Source organism: Armigeres subalbatus, chromosome 2 (assembly GCF_024139115.2).
Source record: "Armigeres subalbatus isolate Guangzhou_Male chromosome 2, GZ_Asu_2, whole genome shotgun sequence".
NCBI lineage: Eukaryota > Metazoa > Arthropoda > Insecta > Diptera > Culicidae > Armigeres > Armigeres subalbatus.
Window position 1 is genome coordinate 304,064,711 of NC_085140.1, and position 27,552 is coordinate 304,092,262.

The 27,552-nt window shown below is 38.6% G+C and overlaps 1 protein-coding gene across 2 annotated transcripts in view; it reads left to right on the forward strand.

Moving 5' to 3' along the window:
- Positions 1-25,108, forward strand: part of LOC134212512 (histone acetyltransferase KAT7) — a 285,742-nt gene extending 260,634 nt beyond the window's left edge. For both annotated transcript variants that reach the window (XM_062690466.1, XM_062690465.1), the window contains one exon: positions 22,611-25,108. In XM_062690466.1, the coding sequence (XP_062546450.1) occupies positions 22,611-22,730 (120 nt within the window). In that variant the 3' untranslated portion in view covers positions 22,731-25,108. The remainder of the gene's footprint in view (positions 1-22,610) is intronic.
- The last annotated feature ends 2,444 nt before the right edge of the window (positions 25,109-27,552 follow it).

The window sequence follows — 27,552 nt, forward strand, 5'->3', positions numbered from 1 at the left end:
TAATTGATTTAATTGATAGACGTTGATAGACGTTAATAGACGTTTCTCGTTGAAGACCAAGAGCGAAGTCCCTATTTTTTTTTACTAATTTATTTGTTTTAGCTCATGAATAGTAATTGTGCCTTATTGTCAGCAAAGATTTAGAATACAGTCGTCGGGGTGACAATGCACAGTGTTGCTTTTTGTCGATTTCGTGCGCTTTTTTAATAGCATCGTTTCTGTTGATTTTTTCGCTGTAGTTTGTTTGGAGGAAACGTTAGATATCATAAAGGGCTTTTTTTGAGAAAATCTGTGAAATGATTAATCCACCTAAAAGTGAGATAAAAATTTTACTTTTTCACCTAAACCGTATATGCGCCTAGTGTCTTCGAGAAAGTTGTATCGGATGGTATTTTAGGCCACTTTGCCAAAAATCATGTATCTGTGACTTATACTTTACTAGATATGTGACATTTACCGTGGAAGGCCCTAAAATCAGTTTTTGAGCATAACTTTTTTATATGTTTCAGGCACTTTTACACCCTTCTACAAAGTTGTTTGGCTAATAAAATACACGTTTTTGTAGAACATTGCGAAGCTCTATCTCTTAAAATTGATAAGTTATTTGAGAAAATATGTTTTTTCTAGGGTATTTGAGAATCGTATAACTTGGTCCGGCGCAAAATGGCGCAGACAACTTTTAGTTCTCTGAAGCTGCTGTATGTTGACTCTTGCCTAGCGATTGAAGCTTGTGTTTACACGAAATTACAAACGAGTTATATAGATTTTAAATTTTCTTGTTTTTGGCCTTACTCGTACACTAAGATTATGTATAGGCTATAGGATCGCACCAAAACCAATATTTGATGGTGTCCCATAAGCCAATAGTTTTATATAGAAATTCGATAAACTGAGCTGATGTCTGTATGTGTGTATGAGTGTATGTGTGTATGTGTAGACATTTAAAAGACACGTTTTTGCCTTTCTCGTACACTAAGTGCAAAACTAAAAGACTTTTTTATTAAGACTAGATATACACATAGTGTCTTCAGGAAAGCTGTAGCGGATAGTATTTTGAGCCATATTGCCAAAGACACCCCATGTCTAACTATTATACTTTAAAAATATGTGACTTTTTCAATGGAAGATCCTAAAATCACATTTTTATCATAACTTTTTCTATTTTTCCAAGACTTTTCCAACCTGCTACAGAGGTATTTGTCAAACAAAACTACACGTTTTTGTGGAACAGTGCGGAGCGCTATCTCTTAAAGCTTAAAAGTTATAATGAAAAGGTGTTTTTTCTAGGGGTGTTCAGAAATCAAATAGCCTGTTCCGGCGCAAAATGGCCCTAAAACTTTTTAGGATTCAGAAACTACTGTTCTTCTACTTTTCTCTAGTGATTGAAACTTATGTTAACACGAAATTACACGTGTGTTATATCGATTTCAAACTTCCTCTATAAATCTCTGCTTTTTAATTAATTCTGTATAAGGAGGAATCGCTTCTCAATATTTTGTAAAATGATTGTTCGCAATTGAATACACAAATATGATTAAATGTTTTGAGCGTGTATCAAGCTGTCAAAAACGTTGAAATGTACATCACAGTTCGGTGTGTTCGGTGAAATTTTTCGAGTTACATGTGAAAGTGAATTATCCGTTAAACGAAATTTGAAAATGGCAGTTTCGCTTACTTCAGGTATTAGGGACAAATAGATTTCTTGAGGATTTGAAATAATTAATACTCTTATATTAAATGGTCTTTATATTTTTTTTCTAGTTGAGATAGATAAACGAAATCTATTCTCTTTGTGGGTTGAAGAAAAGGGAAATCGAATAGTGAAAATTCGAAAAGTTTTATTTTACGTACTCCAGTATTATGGGTTGGATGCAGATCTGCCTACTATTGTAACTTCCGGAATTGAGAAACATGTAAAGCATACGTGTATCTATTTTGAAAAGATTTGGAAAATGCAAGGTCGCTCAAAGCAAAAGGTATTTGCCCATTATGCCAATTACTTTAGACGACCATTCCAACTTTCCGAAAACATCCTTTCACTATCGAAAGCTAAAAGTGTTGGTCGGAACATAGTTCCTTTCTTGTACACTAAATATTCTTTAAGCATACTTTTTATAGTAGAATGAAAGGCCCATTTATGTATCAATCAGCCCAGCCCTGTTAGACGCAACTTAGGTTTTTTTTTAAATAAAAATTGTTTTCAAATAATAAACATTGCGAAGTTTCTTTAAAAAATCTGTGATTTGTAGAGGAAGTTTGAAATCGATATAACACACGTGTAATTTCGTGTAAACATAAGTTTCAATCACTAGAGAAAAGTAGAAGAACTGTAGTTTCTGAAGCCTAGAAAGTTTCGTGGGCGATTTTGCGCCGGAACAGGCTATTTGATTTCTGAACACCCTAGAAAAAACACCTTTTTCATTATAACTTTTAAGCTTTAAGAGATAGCGCTTCGCAATGTTCCACAAAAACGTGTAGTTTTGTTTGACAAATAACTTTGTAGAAGGTTGGAAAAGTCTTGGAAAAATAGAAAAAAAGTTATGATAAAAAATGTGATTTTAGGGATCTTCCATTGAAAAAGTCACATACCCTATACATAATCTTAGTGTACGAGTAAGGCCAAAAACAAGAAAATTTAAAATCTATATAACTCGTTTGTAATTTCGTGTAAACACAAGCTTCAATCGCTAGGCAAGAGTCAACATACAGCAGCTTCAGAGAACTAAAAAGTTGTCTGCGCCATTTTGCGCCGGACCAAGTTATATGATTCTCAAATACCCCTAGAAAAAACATATTTTCTCAAATAACTTATCAATTTTAAGAGATAGAGCTTCGCAATGTTCTACAAAAACGTGTATTTTTATTAGCCAAACAACTTTGTAGAAGGGTGTAAAAGTGCCTGAAACATATAAAAAAAGTTATGCTCAAAATTTTAGGGGCCTTCCACGGTAAATGTCACATATCTAGTAAAGTATAAGTCACAGATACATGATTTTTGGCAAAGTGGCCTAAAATACCATCCGCTACAACTTTCTCGAAGACACTAGGCGCATATACGGTTTAGGTGAAAATGTAAATTTTTTATCTCACTTTTAGGTGGATTAATCATTTCACAGATTTTCTCAAAAAAAGCCCTTTATGATATCTAACGTTTCCTCCAAACAAACTACAGCGAAAAAATCAACAGAAACGATGCTATTAAAAAAGCGCACGAAATCGACAAAAAGCAACACTGTGCAATGGGTCAAATGGGAGTGAGATTGGGTAACTGAAAACTATGTACCCAGCATGTTTCGGACAGCAGAACAAGGGGAACCGAAACGACAATCTTTTACCCATATTCTTGTTTACGTACGAACGCGCTTTCGAACAAAAGTTGAAACGCATTCCCGTTTACGCCAGCAAAATCAAATGGAGAAACGGTTCGAACGAACGAACATTACCGCTCGCGGAAAACAGAATACCAAACATGACTGAACGTATATCTAAGTTAATCTTAAATTAAGGTAAAAGGAGCAAATTATTCAGATCAAAATCCAACATCAATAAAAAATACTTCGGTGTGTGTGTGTGTGTTATTACAATCTAACTCCCACTGTCTGGCAGTGGCATTATGGATAAAATATTCGTGCAACCATTTTAATTTAATATAATTGCAAGAATCTTAGATCCGGGAGCTAGAAGGTGATAGCTCTATTGTGACTCCTATAGCCCGTTTCAAGAACGCAAGCATTCCGAAGCTATAGTCGTATACAATAAGCCCCGCATGATTACACCCACATAACATATGAATATCTGAAGTGCATTCATACTTCCTGGATCAAAAATCAATTATTTGATCCTGGCGCGTATTTAGTAATGAAATCAATCAATATTTGGAAATGTATTTATGATTCATCATAAATTACTTACCATTTTTCCAACATTATTCTACACTAAAGATGTTTGCATTTGCATTCCTTGATCACATTCGAAAGACAGGATCATTCTCCTATAGCAGAATTCGTACGACTGAACATCTATCATTCGAACATAGAAAAGTGTTAACGCAATACACTGATTGCAAAAAACACCATTATATGCAGAAATGATGAAGTTCCGTTGGAATTTTTGCAAGAAAAAATGAAATAGGAAGCATGAAACAAGCTCACCGCGTATTGCAGTATATTTCCGTCCATCCATGCTGCCATTAACATGAACCAAAGCGCTCCCAGCAGGTCCATACGGTCGTCATCGCCGGTTTCAAACACCGGCGCTGCAGTCTCGGTGAATCTCGGCATAATGGTGATGTCGTTGTGCGCGGCCGGTTTTGTGATTGGAGGAAAGATTCTTCCAGATTTTCGTAATGGATCCATAAGTAAACTTCCAGATTATTCAATTCAAGGCGAAAACAGCGGAAACATAATCGTAAGAAACATAGCAAAAACATAATGAGACAATCCCACAAAACTAATCCATTTCCAAAAAAAATGGGAGAGACTTTTAGCTCCCATGAAGCTTCCACATTGTAAATCACAAAACCGCACTTTTTTTAACAGAACACTCGCGCAAGTTGCGATATACCTATCCGGTAGTTTACGAAACCTAAAACCGGAAAAATCTTCATCAATAAAAAATACTTCGGTACCGTTATTTTCCCGGTACTACCGGTACTGGACTTTTTCAGTACCGTAGTACTGGTACCACAAAAAGGGGCCGGTACTAGGAACCCTAGTTGAGAGAAAACTCAATGCGACTGCACGAACAAATTTTCTAGAGTGCGGCGCTTCTATGAACTCCACAATTGACAGTTACAATGCAAAATAATAAAACCCCGAGAAAGATCGGGTACTCAACTAGTTCAAAATAATATTCACCAGAAAAAAATCAAAAATGTTTGACAAACTGAGAGAATTGACAATTTTGTAGGTGCCACTTTAACCGTTCGCAAATTGTTCTCGGCGTCAATAAACGCACGGTAGCTTAACAACTCAAACTAACTTATTGGAATTACTTAACAAAACTTTATTACACAGATTGGAAAAAGAGCTGAATCATGACCATGAAACAGTAAGCTCACTTACCTGCGCAGGCTTTTGTTTCTCGATACGATGATGCGTTGAGTCCTGCATACGATTATTGATATCGTAGGCGTAGGGGGACCGCACTATCGGGAATGATCCACGGGAATTGGCTTAGGGATCTTCGACTGTTGATTGGCGACCGCTGAGTTTCGCTTTTTGACGAGCGACTACACTCCTTCCCAGTTTAACTACCTTTGCAGGCGGGCTATAACGCACGTTCGAGTTCGTGATGTCCTTAATGGTCGATAAAATGTAAAGGAACGTACTCCAGCTTCCCAGAATCAGCAGAAGGCGGAGTCATGTGTCATTCGATTGTTGATTAACACAAAAATTGTGCAACCTGATGTTCAGTTGCTGGGACTGTAACATCCCGTTTTAAACCTAAGAATAGTCGATAAAGTCTGTCGAATAGTCGATCACTATTTAAAAAAATCTCGGATTATATGCCTCATCGGAATACAAATCGTTGAAAGGCCGGTCACAAGCCCAAGTGTATCGCTTATGTGGCGAAACATTCGAATATCACTACTTTATTCCTTGTAAGTGACGGTGGATGACTTGTTGTGCTGTCGTATATTGGCTCACACACATCCTCATCCAGAGCTGGGGAAAGAGTAGAGTAGAAAGAGTAGAGAGAAAGGCTGGGGAAAGAGAAGAGTAGCAAGAGTAGAGAGAAAGGTTTTCGCAGATAGATTTTATAAATTTCTCAGTCTACCTCAATTTCCACAGCTTTTTTTTTTTTTTTTCGTGGGATTAATTGAGTGTTTTAATAGATTCAAAGGCTGTAAATAACCAAAAACAGTCGCAAAATAACCAGTCAAACTTTCTTCCTGTCAATCTACAACATTATTTTTCCAGAAATGATTTTCCTGCTCGAATTTTTCGAAGAATAAAAAAAGTCTTGAAGTGATACATCGTTGCCAACAGATTTTATTCAATGTATGTATATTAGAGTGATTCAAATTTTGACTTTTTTGCTTCCCGATGCTTGAAAAATTGCATTTTCTATTTTATTAATCCTTCTAAATTTTTAGTTAATTTGGATGTAATTTGAGTGAGCACGCGCCGTTTGAAGTTTGTGTAAAAGTTACCACTAAAACAGTAACTTTTATGGAAAACCGTTCCCCAACGCTTCCCATTAAGCTCTAGAAACATTTAAGTACATCCGCAAGAAGGGAAATTTTAGCAAGGAAACAGGTCGCCTTTGCTAAGAAACGATTTGATGCTTGCAAGAAAAGTTATTGAGGAAATACTGAAACGTGGGAAATTTATTTTAAAACGTAAAAGAATAACATCAATATCAATAATGAGCATTTTTGTTGACTTCATAACTCTGCTTCCAAATGACAGATAACTTCGCAACAACAACTGCCTTTTTAGCTTAGGAATTATTCTTTGTAGTCAACGTGTAGATTATGTTTAAATAGTTCATGGTCCACCTCACGGAACTGTCTTTCACATAAGGGTCGCATTTCACAGTAATTTCTATTCAAACTTTAAATAATGTGCGCACAATCAAATTACATCCAAATTTGCTAAAAATTTAGGAGGATGCCCAGGGAATTCAAAATTTCCTAGATCGAACCGGTAATTAAATCCAGCCGCCTTCCGCGTGGTCTTGCTTTGTAGCTGCACATCTGACTGATAATACAACACAAGTGACTTCAAATTAAAAAAAAAGAACAATAGAGAGTTTCAAAAATGAAGAGTAAGTACCGAGGTAGTTGCAAATATTTTTACTCTTCAAAAATGGTTGTATGCTAGACATCTTTTTTTTTAAATTCTTTAGAATAAAAAAAAATATAAAAAATTTAAAAATGAAAATCTCTGCACCTAAATCGATCCAAAAAGTAAATTGTATCTAGATGTATTGCCAGCATCAAGTTTTGTTAATATTTCACATGAATTATAGTTAGGATCTAACCTAGAATCCAAATGACTTCCTGAGCTTATGATGTATGAGTTTCACCTCATACTTCAAGATCTTCATTAGACTCCAGAGCTTTTGGAATAGGTGTTAATAAACCAAATATATACCTTAAGAACCGTGATGGGGGCGAGAATGGGTCATCGGTTTTACCGACAGTCTGGAGGTCGGATAACAAAATCATTCAAAAAGGTCTCTTATATTTTAGTTTTCTTTCCGTCAGATACATTTGTAGAACAGATCTACAAGCATTCTTAGTAGTTTAATCAGTATCAACCGATTTCTTAGGTTTTGTCAGGGTTTAACAAGAAATTCATCTAGTTTTGATAAATTGGGTCAAATTTATGTTTAGGCCGTAGTAGCTAAATTAATTTTCCCGTCGAACCCCTGGAAGGACCAAAAAATCGGTTCATATTTCACAGGGCTATGATCATTCCTATTTTGATAAAATTTTGCCTGTTTTGATCATTCTATTCAAACCATGTATACAAATTTCCTACAGATTCCTTGTATTTCTCAATAGATTCCTGGCCCATGAAACGAATATCTGAGATACTAGATCATTGGCATAAAGTGATCCTTCTAATGATTTGTCTAGTTATCTTTCTTAAAAATTCCAAATAATGTGATTATTATTTTTTTTGGTTCGGCATAGCAGATTGAATACCTAATGCTACGTTTTGACCGGGCAAGTGAATTGAACAACTCAGTTGAATTCAATTGACTTGCCAAAAGTTGAACTTGTTCAACTTTTTTTTCGTTAAAGTGAGTTGAATGACGGTGTTTAAACGTTCAACTCGCGTTCAATTGGAGCGACTTGACTTCACGATCTTCGCGAATGTTTGAAAAATCTCCATATCTATTTCTTGCTTTCTGAAATCCTGTCGATTTTATGGTAAAGGAAGTAGATTTTTTTTTAAAGATTTTTAAGTATTGTAAAAGGTTCAAACAGTCTCACGATTCTCAACCTATTCTTCAATAATTCAAGTACAAGACACAAATAGGGGGAAAGACGGCTTTGGCAGGTTTTGTTCTATTATTGGCAGGGGGGTTTTTGTCAACCAAATTATATGAAATTTGGCCACAATGTTCTTTGATATGCAAAGAATGTTTAGGCCAAATTTGAGCATAGTCAGACATAAAAAACCCCCCTGCCAATAATAGAACAAAACCTGCCAAAGCCGTCATTCCCCCTAGTTAATTTTCAAAATATTTACAATGTTATGGAAAACTGAGATGTGAATATGAACATTATGTGGAAGCTTCTGATTTGAAAAATGTATTGGAGGGTCTCCAGTAACCTTACATGCAAAGGCTACCAATCCGGAGATGGCGAGTTCGATTCTCGGTCCGGTCTAGGATGTTTTCAGGTTGGAAACATTCTCGACTCCCTGGGCATAGTGTATCCATTGTACTTGCCACACAAGATACATACTCATGCAATGACGGGCATATAAAAGATTTCAATTAATAACTGAGAAAATGCTAATACACAGAAAAAAATAATGAAAAATAAACAGCGCGTAAAACGTAACATGGAGAAATTTACGCTATTCTACGCTGAAATGGTCCTCTTCCTAACAAGATTGCTTACAAGTTGTATGCAATATTGACGATTCACGTCAAAAATTGTATACATTTGGGCTATATTCCGTGTGGAATTACGCTAATAATGGCGTTCCATTTATGTGCATGATTTTTAGCGTAAATTTCAGTCGATTTTTCTATCTGTGTAGAATACTAAGTTGAAAAGCAGGCCAAGTTCCAGTTGGAATGTTTTTTATCGTCTGTGCTTAATGAACAAACGCAGTATAATACACACTTGAAACGGCTTGTGCTAAATCAGTCTTCATCTAAATTAGTTTTAATTTTCGGAGGACGCTCAGAGTATTAGACAGAATCAGATGAACGTTGTGGAGCAAATTTGATTTTTTGAACCACCCTACTGTCTATTCATTTGAGTATTGATTATTGCAGGTCTAGTTGTTCGTTTATCCTCTTTTGATGTGTACCGTGGACCCATGGATTCATTTTTAATTTGAACTTCTGGTTACTCTATTTGCATCAGAAAAACTGGTTTCTGGATGCTCTCTTTGCTGGTTTGTTTTGATTCTGCGTTCCGTTTCACGATGTTCCATTTTTCTTTTCTCGATTCCACATACTAAATGACGTTTGAACCATTTTTAATTTGAACGATGTTCAAACGAACAGGGTTCAAATTCAGGATGAATAAATATGAAATCAGGTGTAAAACGAGACTTGAGAATTGACGAGATCCGAAAAGTGAGAGTAAGAAAGAAGAAGGAATAAGAATGAAGGATGAATGAAGAAAAATGAAAAAAATATAGGAGAAGGAATAACGGTAAAGTAAGAAAGAAGGAAGAATAATGAAAAAATAACTAGTAAGAGAGAAGGGCAAAGGATTAATTTAACACATTTTAATTCTATTTTTTTACTTCTCATGTCTCATTCCTGCCTACTAACACCTCATACCTAATTCTATATTTCTCACCTTCCACTTCTCATTTTTCCATTCACTCAATTCTCGCATATCACTACTCAATTTTTCCTGCTCACTTCTTGCATCTCGCTTCTCACATTTCTTTTCTCCCTTCACACTTATTTTTCACATATAATTTTTACTCATTACTTTTGACTTCTCACTTCTTATTTTCTAAGTGAAGTGAGAAATTTTTCTTTTATGCATCAAAGCATGCGATCGTCCGCTTACGAGTATGTTCGACAGGTGAACAGTTCATAGAAAACTTGGATTTCCTTTCCACCTGCATATTAAATCCTTGCGATCAATTGAACAAATGATCAGTCAAAGCCATTTGCTGGAATCCGCTTGCTATCTACAAGGAATGACCTTATTGGTAGTTTAGGCGTGGCTTGTTCATGACAAAAAAGATTTAAATAAAACGAAATATCATTCATCGATGTGAAACAATCATTGTTTTGACCTTACTTTTGATCATTTTTGATGATCTAATAACACCAAGCTTCAATACATTGATCCGTGCTGTAATCAAACAAAAATAAAGCAATTTTCGGCAATCTATAAAAGTCCCTTTGAGTGTCTTTAAGGTCTGAGGGAAGGGTTTTCCGTTAAAAAAGCACGTGGTAGCACTCTCTGAGAGAGAAAATTTTTCAATTCAGCGCGCCAGAATGATGCTGTCAGTGTCGCCAAAATTATTTCATCATTATGTAGTTTACAATTGCTTGAGAATTTGCCGTAAACGGAGAACAAAAGGAATTGGCAACAATGGGGAAGAAATTTATCACTCACGCAGTGGTTCGGCGAGTAAGACAAATAAGACAAACAAAACAAATAAGCCAAATAAGACAAATAAGACAAGTAAGACTAATAAGATAGATAAGACTATGAAGGAAAATAAAGTAAGTTTCTCTAAGAATTCCTTCGGAAGTTCCTCCAGGAATTTTTTCGGAAGTTCCTCCAGGAATTCTTTCGAAAGTTCCTCCAGGAATTCCTTCGGAAGTTCCTCCAACAAATCCTTCGGAAGTTCCTCCAGGAATTCCTTCGGAAGTTCCTCCAGAAATTCCTTCGGAAGTTCCTCCAGGAATTCCTTCGGAAGTTCCTCTAGGAATTCCTTCGGAAGTTCCTCCGGGAATTCCTTCGGAAGTTCCTCCGGGAATTCCTTCGGAAGTTCCTCCGGGAATTCCTTCGGAAGTTCCTCCGGGAATTCCTTCGGAAGTTCCTCCAGGAATTCCTTCGGAAGTTCCTCCAGGAATTCCTTCGGAAGTTCCTCCAGGAATTCCTTTGGAAGTTCCTCCAGGAATTCCTTCGAAAGTTCCTCCAGGAATTCCTTCGGAAGTTCCTCCAGGAATTCCTTCGGAAGTTCCTCCAGGAATTCCTTCGGAAGTTCCTCCAACAAATCCTTCGGAAGTTCCTCCACCAAATCCTTCGGAAGTTCCTCCAGGAATTCCTTCGGAAGTTCCTCCAGAAATTCCTTCGGAAGTTCCTTCAGTAATTTGTTCGGAAGTTCCTCCAGGAATTCCTTCGGAAGTTCCTCTAGGAATTCCTTCGGAAGTTCCTCCAGAAATTCCTTCGGAAGTTCCTCCAGAAATTCCTTCGGAAGTTCCTCCAGGAATTCCTTCGGAAGTTCCTTCAAGGAACTCCTTCGGAAGTTCCTCCAGGAGTTCCTTCGAAAGTTCCTCCAGGAGTTCCTTCTGAAGTTCCTCTAGGAATTCCTTAGGAAGTTCCTCCAAGAATTCCTTCGGAAGTTCCTCCAGAAATTGCTTCGAAAGTTCCTCCAGGAATTCCTTCGGAAGTTCCTCCAGGAATTCCTTCGAAAGTTCCTCCAGGAATTCCTCCGGAAGTTCCCCCGGGAATTCCTCCGGAAGTTCCCCCGGGAATTCCTCCGGGAGCTTCCCGGGAATTCCTCCGGAAGTTCCCTCGGGAATTCCTCGAAGTTCCTGGAATTCCTCAGGAAGTTCTCCTGGAATTCCTCAGGAAGTTCCCCAGGAATTCCTCGAAGTTCCTGAATTCCTCCGAAGTTCCCCGTGAATTCCTCCGGAATTTCCCAGGAATTCCTCCGAAGTTCCCAGGAATTCCTTCTGAATTCCTCCGGAAGCTCCCAGGAATTTCTCCAGGAAGTTCCCCAGGAGTTCCTCCGGGAATTCCTCGGAAGTTCTGAAATTCCTCCGAAGTTCCCCTGAATTCCTTCGGAAGTTCCTCCGGGATTTTCTCCGGAAGTTCCTCCGGGAATTCCTCTGGAAGTTCCTCCTGAAATTCCTCTGGAATTTCCCTTGGGAATTCCTCTGGAAGTTCCCTCGGGAATTCCTCTGGAAGTTTTCAAAGAAACTTTTGAAGGAATTCCCAGGGAAACTTCCGGAGGAATTCCCAGCGGAACTTCCGGAGGAATTCCCGGGGGAACTTCCGGAGAACTACCGGAGGAATTCCCGGGGGAACTTCCGGAAGAATTCCTGGAGAAACTTCCGAAGGAATTTCTGGAGAAACTTCCGAAGGAATTTCTGGAGAAATTTCCGAAGGAATTCCTGGAGAAACTTCCGAAGGAATTTCTGGAGAAACTTCCGAAGGAATTCCCGAGAAACTTCCAAAGGAGGAATTACTGGAGGAACTTCCGGAGGAATTACTGGAGGAACTTCCGGAGGAATTACTGGAGGAACTTCCGTAGGATTTCCAGGAGGAACTTCCGGAGGAATTCCTGGAGGAACTTCCGAAGGAACTCCTGGAGCAACTTCCGGAGGAACTTCCGAAGGAACTCCTGGAGGAAATTCCGGAGGAATTTTTGTAGAAACTTCCGGAGGAATTCCAGGAGGAATTCCTGGAGGAACTTCCGGAGGAATCACTGGAGGAACTTCCGGAGTAATTCCTGAAGGAACTTCTGGAGGATTTCCTGGAGGAATTCCTGGAGGAATTCCCGGAGGAACTTCTGGAGGAATACCCGGAGGGACTTCCGTATGAATTTGTCTTTTTTATCTTATTTGTCCTATTTGTCTTATTTGCTTTATTTGTCTCATTTGTCTTATTTCTTTTATTTTGCTTATTTGTTCTATTTGTCTTGTTTGTTTTATTTATTCTCGATTGTTTATCTCATCAAATTCCTATATTTGTTTTCAATTTATATATTTGGTATCCTCATGTTCACAAATAGGAATACGCTTTTTTCTAGTGTCACGCTAGATACAAAGTTGACGGACTTTCTACCGCTCTCATCGCTCCTTTGCTGCCGTGCGCCGCAAGAAAATATATGCTGTTGGCTGCTCTGCTGGTAACTTTTGTATGGAATTTAAAAAACTTGGTTGAAGTAAAAAGAGCTTCCTCCAAATTTTTTTGCGGTGACATATACTTTTTATTACATCATAATGATCGTAGGAAAAATTCAAAACTTTTGTCAGTAGGGTTTTGCGAAATTCGGTTTCTTTGTGCCTCAAATCATCGGAGAGAGGTACTGAGAAGCGATAATTTCAGAGCTTAATTCAAATTTGGGAAATAGTAGGTCCATGAAATTTTGTTGGAACATTCCTTGATAAATTTCAAAGAGATTGTCAGTTGGGATAAGCGTAATTCGTTCCCAGTTCCGAGTTATAGACATTTTAGTACGAAAATAGCGCTCTACCGCGAGAGAGCTTCCCTCAGACCTTAACAAGCTAGACTGCTGCGAACAAAAAGTATTGGCACGATAGGGTGGTCACTAAACGCTTCGTTATTGTCGACAGAAAAAATGGTATGGGATTTGAACATGGTTGCACTGAGTTAGAGTCTAATGCCCTTGCCTTGACTATAATTTTCAGTCTTCTCTATTTAAGCATAACATAGGGTTACGGATGATATGCCTGGCAGGGATCCATTCCCGGCACAGGCTCAAAAACGAAAGATAGAAACACTATTTTGCCAAAACTGCTCCGCAATCGTGTGTGCCCACTCGAGAATTTACGAATTTACTAATTGAATTTATACTTGTTGATGCAATTGCCTCTTCAGATGAGTGTGCCGAAGCGCAATCCCATCTCGGGAATAACTGTCGATACCCTAGCTGTGTTTTTCATAGGTTGAGAAGGTTTGGCTTTCGTACATCAGTCATCATGTTTGATAATCCAAAAACAACAAGAAGCACAGGGCAAACCTGGGTCAAGAACTGGTTGTGAAATCCAAAATTCACATTAATGCAATTCTGTGAACATATTTGCAGAAAAACTTTTGCCGAACGTACAATTTTTCAGATGCCGATGCATCTGAACAGTCTTAACCGCACCGTACAATTACATGCATTACAATACGCACGTGGTCGCAGTTCAAAGGCAGGTTAAAAGAAATGGCTTGCCGCCAAGTTGGTAGCCAGTAGCGTGAAAAATGAAGCGTGCAAATTTCCAATGCACTCATTCCGCGGTGTGCACCATTCAATCCCCTTGGCGAAAGCGCGCGAGCATTTTTTTTATTATCTACCATAATTCCAAGCCAGCAGCCGCAATAAAATTGTGACTGAATCATGATAAATGTAATCGATTTCTCAGCACCAAATTGAGTCATTAAGTAAGTGGGCTTGGGAAAGTTTGAGGGTACTTCACCTGGCTGATCATAGCCGTGAGTATATTTCAATGAGCTTTGGGTTTTTTTTCAACAGAGTCGCGAAAGATGAGCAAAAGTGTAAATATTTGCGCTCCATGTAAAATTACAAAAATTTTAAAAAATGTTTAACTTACATCATTATTCTTAGCCACATGGTGTGTGTGATGTTGTGATTGACTTGTGATGTTCTGTTTAGCGCCTGCCAGAAAATTGTTACATGAAAAAAACACATCGTTTGATATTATAAGTTTGGTGATCAATCTTGAGCTAGTCACGATCGCATTGTTGTTAGTTCTTTTATGTGTGTTATTTTGTGTTTGTCATTTTTGGCATACTACTGTAGGGTAAAACGATCTATTATGGAGGGGTAAAGCACCGTGTGGGGCCCTCCTTAGCCGTGTGGTAAGACGCGTGGCTACAAAGCAAGACCATGCTGAGGGTGGCTGGGTTCGATTCCCGGTGCCGGTCTAGGCAATTTTCGGATTGGAAATTGTCTCGACTTCCCTGGGCATAAAAGTATCATCGTGTTAGCCTTATGATATACGAATGCAAAAATGGTAACCTGGCTTAGAAACCTCGCAGTTAATAACTGTGGAAGTGCTTAATGAACACTAAGCTGCGAGGCGGCTTTGTCCCAGTGTGGGGACGTAATGCCAATAAGAAGAAGAAGAAGAAAGCACCGTGTCAAAACAAAATTGATTTCAAAAATACTTTAAAAATTGCCTGTTGGTCTTTTTCTACATTGGAGTCGTCAAATAGAATGCTCGTTAAGTATAGTTTCAAAAATTTTGCCGTATTGCATGCAATTCTTTATGGAGATCGATACCACAACAAAAGGACCTTAGCACTTCCGCAATAATAGGCTAGGAGGATTCAAATTTTTAATGAAAAATGTAGATTTTTTATCATTTTGAACGGAATTTTGTCAAACAAAAGCTGTTCTAGTCGTTAATTCGAAGAGTTTCAGCATATCCACAATTGATTTTAATGCTATTGTATTCAGAATGGACTATTTTAACACTACCGCAACATTAAGATATTAATAGTTTCAACGTTCCATTTCTCCCATTACTCGTTTCGATTATTACCATCATTACTCTGGTCTCTCTTCAAATGTCGAATTATTACCATTAACGATCATAGACAGTAAACTAGTTGCGACATTAAACCCTGGTTAAACCTCCTAGCGATCGGTGTTTTCCGTACATTAGGAAGGTAAAATGCATATAAGAACTGTTTTAAAATGCAACTGATTGGTAGATAGGTCCAATCCACATATGTTTACACCTATTTCAAGAGTTGGAAGTAACTTATTGCGATGATATGGAAATGCTAATATCATCTTCCAAACTTAGACGCACATGTTCATGATAGAATTAGAGGCAAAAGTATAGAATTGATAGTTCCGATAGGATACGGCAGGCATGAAGAATGTTTTTACAGAAGTCGATTTGAAAGCGAGCGGAGGGCAATATTTGTGATGGCACATATCACACGACCTTCCTTGTGGAAGATATATCAGCTTCCACACTGATATTCTTCCCTCCCCCTTCATACGGGAGCTTAGCAGATAGAAGGTCGTGTGATATGTGCCATCACAAATATTGCCCTCCGCTCGCTTTCAAATCGACTTCTATAAAAACATTCTTCATGCCTGCCGTATCCTATCGGAACTATCAATTCTATACTTTCGCCTCTAATTCTATCATGAACATGTGCGTCTAAGTTTGGAAGATGATATAAGCATTTCCATATCATTGTAAATCGTTTAACTTCACGTAGAAGTAAAACACACGAAATCATTAATTTAACTTATTGCGATTATTTTTTTATTTATTCAGACTAAGGCCGAAGTGGAAGAATCTGCTCTATTCGGCTCGGTCCATGGCGACACGTTACCAACCACGCAGTCTACGGAGGGTCCGCAATTCATCTTCCACCTGATCGATCCACCTTGCCCGCTGCGCACCTCGCCTTCTTGTGCCCGTCGGATCATTGTCGAGAACCATTTTAACCGGGTTACTGTCCGATATTCTGGCTACGTGCCCGGTCCACCGCAGTCGTTCGATTTTTGCGGTGTGAATGATGGATGGTTCTCCCAGTAGCTCATGCAACTTGTGGTTCATTCGCGTCCTCCACTTACCGTCCGCTATCTGCACCCCACCATAGATGGTACACAGCGCTTTCCTTTCCTCTTCCTATCATGTACTTCGTCTTCGACGCGTTAATGACTAGTCCGATCCGCTTAGCTTCCCTCTTCAGTCTGATGTAGGCTTCCTCCATCTTCTGAAAGTTACGTACCATAATATCTATGTCGTCAGCGAAGCCAAATAGCTGGACGGACTTATTAAAAATTGAACCACTCGTGTCAATCCCTGCTCTTTGTATTACCCCTTCCAAAGCAATGTTGAATAGCAGACACGAAAGACCATTACCTTGCCGTACCCCTCTGCGCGTTTCGAAGGGACTCGAGAATGCCTCTGAAACTCGAATCACGCACATCACCCAATCCATCGTCGCTTTGATCAACCGTGTCAGTTTATCCGGAAATCCGTAGCTGGTCCCGATCGATTGCATCATATGCGGCTTTGAAGTCGATGAATAGATGATGTGTGGACACGTTGTATTCGCAGCATTTCTGCAGTACTAGGCGAATGGCGAACACCTGTCCCGTGCTGGAGCGTTCGCCCTGGTACTGCCCCACGAGCTCCCTTACAATAGGTGCTAGTCGACGGCATAACATTTAGGAGAGTACCTTGTAGGCGGCGTTCAGCAATGTGATTGCGCGGTAGTTGCTACAATCCAGGTGCGTCTAGCTGCTCTTCCGTTGGAAGTGCCACTTCCAGCTGCTGCGCGTATCCTTGGACTAATCTACCGTCTTGTAGCTGCCCGATGTTAAGCCGCGGCGTCCGGCTTCGAAGCGTGTTGTACACCGTCGAGAGTTTTGAGCGCAGGCATACTGCAACGAGGTAGTGGTCGGACTCAATATTCGCACTGCGGTATGTGCGGACGTTCGTGATGTCGGAGAAGAATTTACCGTCGATTAGAACGTGGTCGATTTGGTTTTCCGTTCCTTGGTTAGGTGATCTTCATGTGACCTTTTGGATTTTTTTTTCGGGGAATCCGGTCCGGTCCGATGACCGGTCTATACATTTCCTCCCTTCCTACCTGTACATTCATGTTGCCGATGACGATTTTGACGTCCCGCAGTGGGCATCCATCGTATGTCTACTCCAGCTGTGCGTAGAACACTTCTTTCTCGTCGTCGGGTCTCCCTTCGTGTGCAGTGCAATGCACGTTGATGATACTATAGTTGAAGAAACGGCCTTTTATCCTTAGCTTGCACATCCTTGCGTTGATTAGCTGCCACCCAATCACACGTTGGCGCATCTTACCCAGCACTATGAGGCCGGTTCCCAGCTCGTTGGTGGTGCCACAGCTTTGGTAGAAGGTAGTCGCTCGATGCCCGCTTTTCCACACTTTCTGTCCTGTCCAGCAAATCTCCTGCAGCGCCACGAAGTCGAAGTGGGGCATACTTGCGGATACATGCAGCTTTTTATAGGAATTTAACAGGGCCACTATCAAACCTCAGCACATCCTAGGCAAGCCCCACAACTCGCAGATGGCCTAGGGAGGAATCATCAAGCCCTTGGACATAGTCCCTGCTGCCCCTAAACTTGTAACTTGTTGCGAACAAATCAGATAAAACGTATTTTTTCCTATACAGGTATTTAAATTGGTATTTTGGACGTAGGGGTATTTTGGACGTAGGTAGGTAGTTCTTCTGATTATTCGGATCTGTTTCATATTTTCCAGACATCTCATTTGGAAAGGATCTAAAGATAAATTCCCAGGATTTTACAGATTGATCGCGGAATGGGGGACGTTTTCCGGGACGCCTAGCAATGCGGGACAAGTAGGCTAAATCTGGGACTGTCCCGCGTAATCCGGGACGTCTGGTCACTTTACGATATACAATATCAAAGAGATGTGGATGTAATTATTGAGAGCATGAGCATGAGCATAATGGCCGCACAATTCGCAGTTGCTACTCCGTGATTGACTGAACTTGCGAAATTGTACAGAGAACACAATGAATGGGGCTTGGGATTAGCTACCCATTCTCAATGTACACGTCTCGGGAGCTCGAACATTTAAAGTCAATAACGGCGCCGGCCACATCCTTACGATCATATAGGAATGGAAGGATTGTTAGTCCGACTCTCGTTGCTATTAGGTACCGAGTATACCTCTGCATCTCCACGATTGTCTTGGGATAGGATATCGTTTTAGTTACAAAGGATAATTTATCTGGTTTCACTTTGGTAAGCGATGCGATCTATGGGATGGGAAATTACACTAATACGAGTTAAAAGTTAAAACATGCACGCCCGGTGGCATATGAAAACTGAGGAGATTCGCGTTTTGAACGACCGCACGTAAGCGCAGCACTCTGTACTCACTTGCTCAATGGCTACAGCAAACTATTGAAGAACGCGAAACGCAATACAAGCGCATCAGCCACCGAACATCGTATAGATAATTTACCATTTTCGCGACACTAAAACACGCCATGTACTCACTTGCTCGATGGCTACTGCAAACTCGATGTGGATGTAATTATTTTTTATAAACTATTCCCTGCCCTTTGGTTCAGAAAGGGTAAGGGCGCGTTCTGCCAACTTGGTCGAGGCAGATTTCAAGTGTGAACAAGTTACTACATGGACGTTCTAAAGTGCCTGAATGAAATGTGTAGCTTGTGAGGAGCCCTTGAAGATGTGATGTTGGATCAGTATCTTGATATTAATCAGAATTTATAATGAAAATTATTATATTTTTTTTAATAACACTACTTTATACAGTTACGTATTAAGTATACTTTAGTTTTAACTAAAAACACAATGTCAGTTTTGATCACAAATACAATGTCGGTAGTAATTACAAACTTATACTTATCAGTATTTTTACTTGATTCGCGATCCTAATTAAAAACTCCGATATAATAATATTCATAGTTTATCGCGTTGTAGTCTGAACGTTTTGTTTAAAATTACAAGACCTAATAATGATCCATAATTTGCATCCGCTGAACCATTCTGAACGGCCGTATTGAGAATATCACCTATAACATCTTCTCTGCTTAAATAACAGACGCAAGACGCCTGGATTATCTGATTTTCCTTAATCTCTGGTGCTTGGCTTCCCGGTGGAACTTATATTGAGTATCCTTCGGAAAGAATCTGTGCCCGGGATGGGGGAGTCAATTAAGGCAACATTCGTTTGAACAGTGACTTGTCTTTGTGGGCGAGGACTCGAGCTCGAGCGTCGATTTCGGGAGTCTAGTGGCGCTCTCGCGCGGACCAGCACTATCAACAGGTAGCAGATACCCTCGCGTGCGTGTTGATGGTGTTGGTTTGCATGGGAGAGCTGTTGGATTCGTCGGGTCGTCGTTTGGGTCTTTATTTGCAGCAGCGTATGGGTAGTTTTGAGATTTTGGTCTTGAAATGATATTCTCAAGCATTTTTCTTACATTATTTCTCCCTCCTCGGATATGTTATCTTGTTGCGATGGTTGGGCTTACGCCATTAGCACTGATATGGCAACCAAAGACATATCCTGTCGTGGTGATATCACATGTTGACTATTTTTTGTTTAATGCCGCGTCACATATAATCCGGCATTGATGCACTGATTTTACGCATGTGCATGTGATTCAACGGACATCGTATCTTGGAGCCTTGAATGGTGGTGAAGACAGGTAGAGGTCCTTTTCATCAGTGATAATGATCTCTGCTATGCGGCAATACTTTTCTGAAGCGCTCCCTGATGATGATGAGTCGTAGCAACGCTTAAACATAGCTAGGTAGGAATTAACCAGTAGAAAATACCATCAAGACATTAATAGGGAATTGACTCTTGGAATCACTGAGTAGAAGTTTTATCAAAACTAGGAACGTGGCACCTTTTTATTTTGTTATGTCTCACTTTAACGAGCCATAATTAAATATACCACAAATTAAAACGATGGTATGCAAACAATCTTACATTGGCTTCATTCTCGATATTTTTTTTCTAATAGATAGGGAATAGGCGTGATGAAGCTGTACTTTGCCACCGAAAAGTGAATCCTATAGCTGACCACGACCCATAAAATTACAGTAATGCTACGCTTGTATGTAAGGCTTTGAGACTATTAGACAACTTAAAGACCATTTCTTCACGTTTGCTTAACTTTTAAGCGGTGCTTACTTATACGCTTGAACTAGGATACCTTTAGCAACCTTTAGCAATCCCCATACCTTTAGTGACCTTTAGCGATAGAGACAATGAACTGACATCAAAACGTAACATAATCTACAATGAGTATAGAATTGAACTGAATAACGTAGGAAACATAAGATAACTAAGACAGACTGAGTAATAATGACACAGTGCGAAACTTTCGACATAACTATGACTAGATTAACAATAGATCCATAGACATAAAGATCTACCAGCCTATCCTTCCTAAGCCTATCAAAAATTCGAAGCTCGAAAAATGTCTGTAAAATTATTACCTGTTGAATCTTATTCGGAGGCGATTTCGAAGCTTTTGAAGACCAACAGGCCCATAGCAACAGTATTCGGTGTTGTTAAGTTGAGAATTTTTGATGATTGCTGGGCGCACGGTTCTGAAGTGTGGCCTGGTAAATAGACTAAATAGATTCCAAAATAAATTTTAAACGAGTCATATTTATCAAAATCTAGTGCGTTATTATTGTTTCAAAATGCATTTCTATTCGAGTTTTCTCTCTTTGTCATCATATCTACAATAAGACTGACTCTCGCGATAGATTATAAGCTTATTATTTGTTGAGCTTCATTTGTTTGATGGAAACTGCTAATTTAGAAAAAAAATGACTGACTAGTTTTTGTTTGCGTTAACATTGTAGTAGGGATAGTAGTGATGATTGCTGATCTCGATGAAATTGTGAAAAAAATGGTTGTTGATATGAATATGGTGATGTTGTGTGGTTATGCAAGTGTTAGTGAAAAGGTTAATACACAAGTTGGTATTGGTGGTATAGACATAGTGACAGAAGAAGCTAGGTAAAAGATAAAGTTGATTTAAATGGGATGGGAACATGGTCGTAGTGAGTATGAAGAATGAAATGCAATATTGAGTGAGGTGCTAGAAATGGGAATCATTTTATAATTATACTAGAAATAATGTAAAATATTCGGTACATGTCCAATGAAAGCTAGTAGAAATGTCGGTTCTTATATGATATATAACAGCGCTGTTTTGAAGATCGATTCATTGTGTGTGTGTTCATGACTGTAAATAAGTTATTTGTGATGACAGGGATAATAGTAATTATGATAGTGATGGTGGTGAAAACGATAATAAGTGATGCTACCGGGATTATTTTATAGAAAACTATTTGAATCAGAGCTAAAATTAGAGTTATTTGAATCAGGCCTTAACAGTGACCATTTGAGCAACGTAGCTTAGAAACGTCTGTTAATGATCAAAAATAGAGGCTCGTAGAAGCAAATTTAATCACCGGATCAACAGGAATAGACGTAGTGTTAAGTTGGAGTGATGAGTGATAGTTATAATGGTGAAAACGGTGATCAGTTATGTTATTGAAGGGGACTATTTAATAAAACTATTTGGATCAGGCCTAAAACAGTGACCATTTGAGCAACGTGGCTTAGGAACGTCTGTTATTGATCTAAAGTAGAGGCTCATAGAAGCAAATTTAATTACCGTGGGGAATAACAGGGATGGACCCGGAGTAGAGTTTGAGTCGAGAGACTGCCAACGGGTTACATGAAAAAAAAAAAAAAAAAAAAAATTATTTTTTATAAACTATTCGACTTTCCGATAACTTATATTAATAGTTTATATTTGTTAAAACATGTCTTTGTGCCACATGACGCTTACTTTTTACACTGTTCTAATTATTGAAAGATGTCTTTTATGCCAAATGGCCTATATTTTTATCGCAGTTTAAAATTATGCCAAAAGGCTTTTGTGATAAATTAACCAGACCCATTGACACCTATAAAAGATATTCTTAGCAACAAACACTGATGAAATTATAGCCAATTAACCTGTCAACATTTTAAAAATATTGTGTAAAAACCTTCTTGAAGCAGTATCAATTTTTGTCAAATTCTTGAACCATCAATGAGCCCCTCCAACTATTTGAACCGAATAAAACATATTTAACTGCAAACCTTTCGTGTTGAGTCTGTTAAGCAGATCATACACAGCTTATTTAGAATGCAGCCAATTGAATATGAACGCATCTAGAAGACCTAAGGTGAAATTGTATCAAACCACTGGATCGATGATTGACGGGTTAATTGCCCGGGCCTCTCGTTCGGTTTGGCTGCCTATATAATGGCACATTTGCGTGATCTTCGGTGGAAGGTGCGAATCATATACAGTCAGTCGGACTAATTTCTTGAATTGTAAATAAAAAGATCTTGTCATTTTCTTCAGGGTACCACTCGGTCGGCCAAAACTGCAACGAACTAATGGTTCCCCCTTTCTGTGCATTGTTTCCCATTGCAGGACGTTCTCGAGGAGTACGAGGAACGGGTGAAGCGGCGCGGCAATATACCCCAGATCGATCGCGACTGCCTCAAGTGGACGCCGTTTGTTGCGCCGACCCCGTCGAGCCCAAGCTCCTAGCGCCAGTCGTACCATCATCATCCCCATCACCATCACCACCATCATCTGCACCATCAGAACCATCCGTACCATTACTACTATCAGCAATATCCGTACAACAACCATGGCTACCATTACAATCATCATCACAATAACAACAACAACAGTTATGGTGCCAACTATAACTACATGGCGGCGAGTGCTATGCAGTGATGATGAAACGGATTTGCACTGCGATTTGTGTGGGGTGAGTTTTAGTGTGATTAAAATGTGTGCGTGTGTGATATGGTTAATGCAAAAATTGTGAATAAGCTTAAACTTGATAAATGTGTAATATTTAATGCATTTAGTATGTATAAGCCTGTACAGATAAGAATAACAAATGACATTCATCTACTTTAATCATAATAGGCAATAAGCTGCGTATTGTGTAGAGATATTAATCTAAGTAAATGTTTTAATATAGGTTACGTTACCAAAATACCAGGCTGTTCCTTCTGCGCGTTTTCAATCTCTTTTAGTTGCTTCTCTAGTAAGAGGAAACATTATTATAATTCAGTTTCGAAAACAAAACATACGAACAGAATTATATAATGTATGTATAGTAAAGTTTTTAAATAAGAAGATCAGATATAAGAAATCTATAAACTAGCAAAGAACCGTGTGCGTTTAATGGACTCCATGAAAAAAAGACCATGAGTTTTCCTGAAAACCTTCTTTGAAGGGTAGAGAAAATGTCATTATTTTGTGGCTTTTTCCTATTTGTTCAAAGAATGTTTATATATTTGGTACTTTTTTGCATTATTGCATTGGATTCCATTGGATTTTTTTAAATATCATAATATAGTATTTATTTTGTGGAAAATTTGGTTATTGTTTTATTGTTAATCGGTTGTTTTTTTTTAAATTAGTATTTTTTTTCTGTTGTTGATTTGCATTTATATATAATACTAGCAGACCCGACGAACTTCGTCTCGCCTAAAATTGAAAAATTTTCTGAAATTTGTTTACATGCGCAATTTACGTATTTCTTAATTTACTTAATTTACGCAATTTACAATTTACTATGGGTCTCGAACTACTATAGACAATATTTCTTGACTTGAAAAACCTCCATATACCAATTTTAATTCCATTTGCTCGATTAATTTCCGAGTTATGTTGAAATTTGTATTTCATTTGTATGGGAGCCCCCCTTTCAAGAGGAGGAGGGGTCTCGAACCATCATAAGAACCTTCCCCGGCCTCAAAAACCTTTGCATACAAATCATGATGCGCATTAGGGTGGTTCAAAAAATCGATTTTGCTCCACAGTGCTCATCTGATTCTTTACCATGTTCTGAGTGTCCTCTGAAAATTTGAGCTCATTTGGATTAAAACTGATTTAGCACAAGCCGTTTCAAGTTTGCATGCAAATTAGTATGGGAAAATTTATTTTTTCATTATACTCTTATACGATTAATCAACATGCGATTTTCGTTGGGTGAAAGCTGTTGAGTATTCCTTTTAGCTGTGTAGGTTTTCTTTTAACCTGCGCTTAATGGGGAAGCGTCATTAACAGTATAATGAAAAAATAAATTTTCCCATACTAATTTGCATGCAAACTTGAAACGGCTTGTGCTAAATCAGTTTTGATCCAAATGAGCTCAAATTTTCAGAGGACACTCAGAACATGGTAAAGAATTAGATGAGCACTGTGGAGCAAAATCGATTTTTTGAACCACCCTAATGCGCATATGTCTATTGGACTGGTTTGTGTATATGCCGACAATAAGAATATTGCAAAAGCGTTGATTGATCTGGTAGCTACCTTGAGCAGGACTCGAGAATGTTTTGGAATACATTGAACATTTCGTATTGAACACAACTGGGTTTGATTGGTGTGAATATGCTTATTGAGCCAGGTTGGGTACATATCGATGTTGAGGACATTGCAAAAAAAAACCTTGGTTGATCCGGAAGATATCTTGAGTTGAACTTTAGAATATTTTGTAGTACCTTGAACATCTACAATTCAAGAAAATTGGGTTTACATGATGCGCATATGTCTATTAAACCATACTGGGTATATTACGACGATAAGAACATTGCAAAAGCCTTGATTGATCTGGTAGATACCTTGAGCTGAACTATAGAATGGTTTGAAGTACCTTGAACATCTCGTATTCAACAAAATTGGGTTTGCATGGTGCGCCAGTGGTGAGTACACATCGATGTTGGGGCCATTGCAAAAACCTTGGTTGAACTGTTAGATACCTTGAGTTGCACTTGAGAACGTTTTGGAGAACGAGTTTGTATCGATAATGACGAAGTAGAAATGGTTAATGAAACCATATACTTGTGCTCACCAGAGACCGTCGAAAACGATACCAGTAGAGGAATTCGGAAACGCGTGGTGTCGTACCGTGGAAAATCAAATTTCGGACCTACTCAAACTTCGGACACTTCAATTCGTATGGGAAATTTTCTGAAATATTTCATCGAAATGTTTCGTCAAGCTGCATTTGGATGACTAATAGTTTTAGCTTGTTTTAGTATAGTTACATTCTAATAAGACATGTTAAAACAATGTGACGAAATGATTAAAAGACAGTCTGAGCTGTGCAGTGCGAATTATTTTCAATTATTCTTCCTGGTATTGTGTAATCAGGTGTCCGAAGTTTGAATCTTTGTGTCCGAAATATGAATCCAACCCCGCCGGTGTCCGAGGTTTGAATCAAACAGAAGCCGGACATTTTCATAAATTACAAACATTCTTCGTAATATCTTGCACATATCAAATACGTAGTTCAAAGATGAATACTATACTTAGTGATTGCAATGGTGATTTAAACGGTGTGACTTAAAATGTCAGTAAACAGGATGATTTTATATCAGAAAGTGCTTAAGCGTCCGAAGTTTGAGTTTGCACGGTACTTTGGACTCCGCAAGACACTTCGACCGAATAGAGTTTGCCGTTGTTCCAAACTATCAACAAACTTTCCGTACTCTACGAGCATGAGCTCTGGACAATGCTCGAGGTTATCCAACACGCACTCGCAGTCTTCGTCAAAAAGTGCTGCGTATCATCTATGATGATGATCCGGATAGCCAGCGCAGTTTGGGTTTTGTTCACGTTGTTAAGGCGTTGCTACAACAAAAGTTATGAAATTGTTTTTGATATCCTGAAAATCTCGGGATATACGAGACAAAAAATGTTTAAGCCAACTTAGGTAATGAACTCATTACATATTTTGCAGTAGCCATGAAAATATTTAAAATAAGAGATCCCTCTCACAAAGAAAACGCAATATGAGAGTTGCCTTTACTCCATGTCGTGCTGGTGACTGATACTTCTGCCAGCAGCTGCAGCTCTCTTTTATTTAAACAACCAGCTACATCTTACTGGTTTTCCACTCATCTTTAATCGAAAGCAAACTGCCGCACATTACCGAGTATCTTGGTCTATGCCCCTTTCTCCTTACTAACTGTTGATAATAAGATGATATCGATTGTAAATATCATGAAGAGTCTCGGCTCCGTTAAGTGTTATACACGCCCGAGCCTGTCAAATAAACGCAATAGATAAAATAAATAACTTGATAGTTCAACACTCCGCCTAATACTGAATCAGTCGTCCTGAGCTCATCGTCTCTAAAACATTTGCTAGCTCAAAAAACATGTCGCACACTTCGAACAGAAAATATGTTGCTTCAATAGGGCAAACCCAGCAACTGTCTAAATTTAAAACAATGCAACAATAATGCCGACTACTTTCCGATAATAACATGAATATTATTTGCTTTTTGAAGAATGGATTATTTGCTTTTATTTGCTTCTCTTCCAAAGAAAGGATCCAAATTAAATTTGAACTTTGATCTGTATTATCTGGCCATTTAAAACATTGATTAAAATCGTTTAAAAGCCATGTCCATTTAGAATCCGGAATAATAAAATCATCTGTATCTTGGTAACGGATTGACGTACAAATGAAGATAATACATCAAAACAAGAGTAATTCACTGTACTTTAAAGAAAAAATATTGATTCAAATCATTTCTTCTTGTTTCTAGTGAAAATTCGCAACTTCTTCTTTATTCCTCTCATCAAAAGTTGCACACCTCCGGAGTTAACTTCCTTGGCACATTTGTTCCACATTTTGGTCATCTGAGTCGCGTCCCGAGCTGTTTTTCCACTTTTCTTCAGCTTCCGCTTCATTACTGCCCAAAATATCTCGATGGGCCGGAGCTGTGGGCAGTTGCGTGAATTTATGTTTTTATCGATGAAATCTTCGTTATTATCGCGGAACCACTGGATGACTTCCCGGCTGTAGTGGCAACTCGCCTAATCTGGCCAAAACTTCACGGGACCTTTATTTCACTTTCCGTGCGGCTGAAATACAATAAATGATTTCGGATCCTAAATGGACATAGCTTTACAAATAAAACATTTTTTTTAAACTTCGAAAAATCCCGGGATTTCCCGCGATATATGAAAAATTTCATCCGGAATCCCAGGACAGCGAAACTGACCGGGAAATGGAAACTCTATCAGCAATGGATTAAGTGGAATAGAGCAATCATATATGTACTGCACCTACACCAGTCTTAGATTTAAACGAGTCGCGCCCGATCAGGAAGTTTGGATAACTTTTCCCTGTCTCTATATAGAAGAAACTCAGGCTAGTTGGTGTGCGTTGGTTTTGCTTTGTTGGCAATACGTTTGAAAGGCAAGTATCGTAAAAATTTCTTCTTTATGTAATAAAACCGCCGGGCACTGATTATGGTTTTAAATTATTGTGTTTTGACTCTTATTGAAATAAATCGAGACGAAATGTTCACTGTTAACTAAGAGTGTGTACAATC